Here is a 4,572-nt window from a genome sequence, read left to right on the forward strand (position 1 = left end):
AGTAAGGTGCCTTTTGTGGAGCCGCCCTTATGTTGCCTGTACAAATAACTAACATGTCTGTGGCAACAGATTCCGAAACTTTGTCTCCTATTTTGTAGTAAGCCATCCGGGAAGTACTAAACAAACCCAAGCCAAAGAAATTCAAGCAGTGAGGCTCTGCGGTTCGGGTCATCTTCCTTTCGCTTTTTTGCCTTCCACTTCTCTCTGCACTAGGGGGACCTGCGAACAGTCAGGCAGCATCCAGAGAGACTCCCTTCCTCTCTGGGCAAGATGGCGGGGGATGAAGCTAGTGTGACTCTGCGGCAGCCGCATCTTTCTCGTCAGGATCTCACCAACTTGGTAAGTTTTTTCTCTGGGAAAAGGCGGGGTGTACTCGGGGCCTCCGGGGGTGAGGGGAGAGGTTTGGGGAGGGCTCTGAGACGAGGCATTGTAGTGCTGTCTGCGAGTTTGGCATTGGGTGTGAGATCGTAGGATCTGGAGCTCCTCGAGGATTTGCAGGAAAGTTATGGTGTTAAATGTGCTTAGCATCAGTTAAACATATTAAGGTTTGCATTTTTAAAGATCTGTGGAGGGAATATTTTACACTCTCCTCGTGCTAATTCTGAAATTTCGGGCCTACACCTTCCAGATCTCCTACAGTGAATAGAAGCGGTAGTAATCGTATCTTTTGCAAATGTAAAGGGCCATTTAGGACTGATTAGTCCAGTGATTGTCTCTGGAATAAACACTGCTTATACACAAAACATGCTTTTTTGTAAAAACTAAAGAGCTGAATACATGGTGACGAGATGTATATACTAAACCTGAAATCAGAGTCCTGGTTTCTTCTGCCTGCGGTACTTTAATATAAAACATTTTATTGCAGGATGTTACCAAGTTGACTCCACTCTCAAAGGAAGTTATCAGCAGACAAGCCACAATTAACATAGGTAAGAACAAATGATTGCATAGAGTAGTAGTATTGTTTTGGAAGCCTGACTTGGCTACTCTCCAACAATGAATTTTAATCTCTTGTGCCATAAACAGAATTATAGGAGGACACATATAACAAATAGATTTGAGCATTGATGAGCACCTGCTAGGTTTTTTTTTGGAAACACAAACATTGTGTTCCATTCTTTTCTTATGGAAGTATGCGTGATGCAAAGGCACAGATTTATGAAAAGGCAGTATGCTGTGTGCACATGTAGCAGAAGTTTAAGGATGAGGTGTTGCACAAGATTATTATTTTTTATTTTTCATTACTACAGTTCATATTCAATATTTTGTTTTAGTTTCAGGTGTGCATGCACAGAATTATCCTAAGAACAGGGATTGTAAAACTCTTATTTGATACATAAACTTATATTAAGTAAATGCTTTTCTTAATAGGCACCTTTGTAATTTGGAAAAGAAGTTAGTTAATTGAATGTAAACTTTAGACATTATTTTAAGGTCTCTACAAACAATAGAACCTAAGTTAAAAAAATTGTAATAGTAAATCATATATACTACTGTTAAAGTATTTTGTTACCTGTAATTAAACTGGCATTATTTCATCATTTTCATGGATTTCCTTTTTCTTTTTTGTATCAGATTTATGTACATATTTACCTTACTCAAAATACTGGAAGATTTCTTAATGTAAAAAATGTTTTGTATTTTTCAGTTAGTATTTATTCATGGGAAGGTGATTTTTTTGAGGTTAACAGCAAGTTTAGTAACATGTTACCTAAATGAACTTTGGTTCATTTCTTGGTGAGCAAGGAACCAGATCTTGGGAGCTTTTGTTCTTAGAAAGCTTATGTATATTCATGGTGAAAATTTTGTTATAGCATATGGAATCCAGCATCAAGTTGGCATATGCACAGTAACAGGTTTTTTTTTTTTAATATATATTTTATTGATTTTTTACAGAGAGGAAGGAAGAGGGATAGAGAGTTAGAAACATCGATGAGAGAGAAACATCGATCAGATGCCTCCTGCACACCCCCTACTGGGGATGTGCCTGCAACCAAGGAACTTTCCCTTGACCGGAATCAAACCTGGGACCCTTCAGTCCGCAGGCCGACTCTCTTTCCACTGAGCCAAACCGGTTACGGCAACAGGTTGTTTTTCATCTTAACCTTTTGAGTCAATTTTCTTTTGTCTTTATTCATTGGTGTTGCAGGTGGCTGTCTGAAGGCCCAATCTCTGGAACATAGGTTTACCAGTGTAATTCATAGAAATTTTAGTAACTTTTTAAGTTTAGTTTGGGGTGATCTACTAGCTTGGAGGTGACATAGAATTTATGTTTTTTTATAAGGTAGTCATGTACATGGCAAAGTTATCTGAAATTGTGTTTCAGAAAGACTGCATAGAAAAGGGTTTGTGACAGGGAAAAATAACATCATTATAGGTTATAGATTGTTACCCACCCTTCCATGTTGGGGTCCCAAAACAAGGTCCTTTTGCCCAGGTCCACTTGTGCCCATAGTACAAAACTAATGCAGAGAAGAAACTTTATTCTTCGATCAACAAATGGGAAAAGGTGATCTCATGCTCTAAAAGCACCTTGTGTCCTTGGTTAGAGTTTGGGAAAATTTTAAAGCTGCTAGTTGTGTAAATGGGATTGACAGGTGGGAAGTTCTTATAAAGAGACAGCCACTTTATGGAAGTATTGGGGAATACACACTCTTGCCAGCACCTTGGCACAAAGTACAAATTGTGGCTAGCAATGCACATTTCTTTTGCCTGGGTATGATTTTTAGTATGTTAATGTAGACAAGTTCTCTAGAGGTGGGGATTGGAGGATGGTGCAATTCCAAGCAAGCTGGTCTCTCTTTGCTTGAGCTGTCTGCAGATGCTGTGGTTAACCATTAGCAGTTTGCTTTAGTTCCTTAAGCAAACAGGCTTGTGACATAGTTTAGATATTTGGGAACAATCCATTCTACTAAATGATAACCTGGTGACAATTGCAATATTTAGTGTGTTATAGCTTTGTTTGTTTCTAACTATACTGAAATACTTGGTGTAATTGGATGCATTTGTTGTTCTTTGTAGGTACAATTGGTCATGTTGCTCATGGAAAATCTACAGTTGTCAAATCTATTTCTGGAGTTCACACTGTCAGATTTAAAAATGAATTGGAAAGAAATATTACAATCAAACTTGGGTACGCTAATGCCAAGGTACATAATATACTATGGAAAGAGAAACTATTTTACTTTAATTGTCAAGGATGCAGATGATAAAACCAGTCTTTTCATGGCAACTTTTAGATTTATAAATTTGATGATGCAAGTTGTCCTCGGCCAGAATGCTATAAACTTTCCTTGGGTAAAGGTGGAAGTAGTACACCTGATGAGTTTCCTACAGACATTCCAGGGACCAAAGGAAACTTCAAATTAGTCAGGTGATTATTTTTATGCTAAACACTTTTTTTTGTCTTGTGCTTATTGAACTATTTAATAGAGATTTTAAACTTGGGCTTGCATCTTTGCCAAAATGTGGGTAAGAAACTTTGAAAAACATTTTCTAGCTAAGAAGTTTAATTTACAATAGTTGCTTAATAGCTTTTATAAGTATTTATATTATTATATGTATAATAAAGATTAGTTTATATACCAATTATTTAAACCTAAGCTGAAATACAGATGTACAAATTCTCTAAAGCAGTGGTTCTCAACCTTCTGGCCCTTTAAATACAGTTCCTCATGTTGTGACCCAACCATAAAATTATTTTCGTTGCTACTTCATAACTGTAATGTTGCTACTGTTATGAATCGTAATGTAAATATCTGATATGCAGGGTGGTCTTAGGCGACCCCTGTGAAAGGGTCGTTCGATTGTCAACAGGGTCGCGACCCACAGGTTGAGAACCGCTGTTCTAAAGAATGACCGTATGTCAGAATGAAATCATTATATTTGGTAGTTTTCTTTTGTTTGCAACATTGCTGTTTCTTGTTTCTTAGGAAAAGAGTAAAGACATTCTTAATTCTTTTTTAACACTTTGGATTTTGGAATGTCATTGCATGTCTTGACTCTTGATAAGAGGACACTGACATACACTAAGTGACGTATGTGGGTGTTTAGATTACCCAAGGAAAGTTTAAAGCATGAGCATATGAACATACAATTTTTCAAAATGGTGACTGAGTACACAGTGTCTTGTGTTTGTTTATTTTTAAGTGCTGCCTTCTATGCATTAGGTTGGCATTTCCACTAGTTTTTCAAGATGCTAGATATTTTTCTGCAAATTCTTTCTTTTACATGACAGTTCCCATTCTGATAATACAGTTTTGTGTTTTTTTTCCCCCCTAAAGCAATCTAATTTATTTGAAATGATCACAATTTTACTCCCAGGAAAGCATATCTAAAACATTTTCAGCTACTTTATTTTCTATAAATTTTAAAGGCTTAAAAACTAAAATTACAATTTATATATTCATATGGTGATGCATAGTAATTTTTTATTTTAAGTATCTTATACCTAAATTTATAAATCTTTGCATATATAATATTCTTTTCATTTTCCAACAACTCTGCTCTACATTTTTTCATTTCTAATTTGAAATTATTATAGACTCACAGGAATTGCAAAGGTAGCATATA

At 36.2% G+C, this 4,572-nt stretch overlaps 1 protein-coding gene across 1 annotated transcript; it reads left to right on the forward strand.

Annotated features, from left to right (window-relative positions):
- Positions 1 to 6: 6 nt before the first annotated feature.
- Positions 7 to 3,682, forward strand: LOC102246915 (eukaryotic translation initiation factor 2 subunit 3). Its single transcript, XM_005862109.2, has 4 exons — positions 7 to 339; positions 866 to 929; positions 3,022 to 3,149; positions 3,240 to 3,682. Exons 1-4 carry the CDS (start codon positions 271 to 273, stop codon positions 3,375 to 3,377), a joined length of 399 nt encoding a protein of 132 aa, XP_005862171.2. The 5' UTR covers positions 7 to 270; the 3' UTR covers positions 3,378 to 3,682.
- Positions 3,683 to 4,572: the final 890 nt, after the last annotated feature.

The sequence above is a fragment of the Myotis brandtii genome, unplaced genomic scaffold (genome assembly GCF_000412655.1).
Source record: "Myotis brandtii unplaced genomic scaffold, ASM41265v1 scaffold1601, whole genome shotgun sequence".
Taxonomy (NCBI): Eukaryota; Metazoa; Chordata; class Mammalia; order Chiroptera; family Vespertilionidae; genus Myotis; species Myotis brandtii.

What these genes read in the sequence shown, in the direction of transcription:
- LOC102246915 (XM_005862109.2), top strand. Translation starts at nt 271, where the DNA reads ATGGCGGGGGATGAAGCTAGTGTGACTCTGCGGCAGCCGCATCTTTCT. An exon ending in GTCAGGATCTCACCAACTTG is followed by an intron (nt 340 to 865) that starts GTAAGTTTTTTC and finishes ATTTTATTGCAG; the next exon opens with GATGTTACCAAGTTGACTCC. An exon ending in ACAAGCCACAATTAACATAG is followed by an intron (nt 930 to 3,021) that starts GTAAGAACAAAT and finishes TGTTCTTTGTAG; the next exon opens with GTACAATTGGTCATGTTGCT.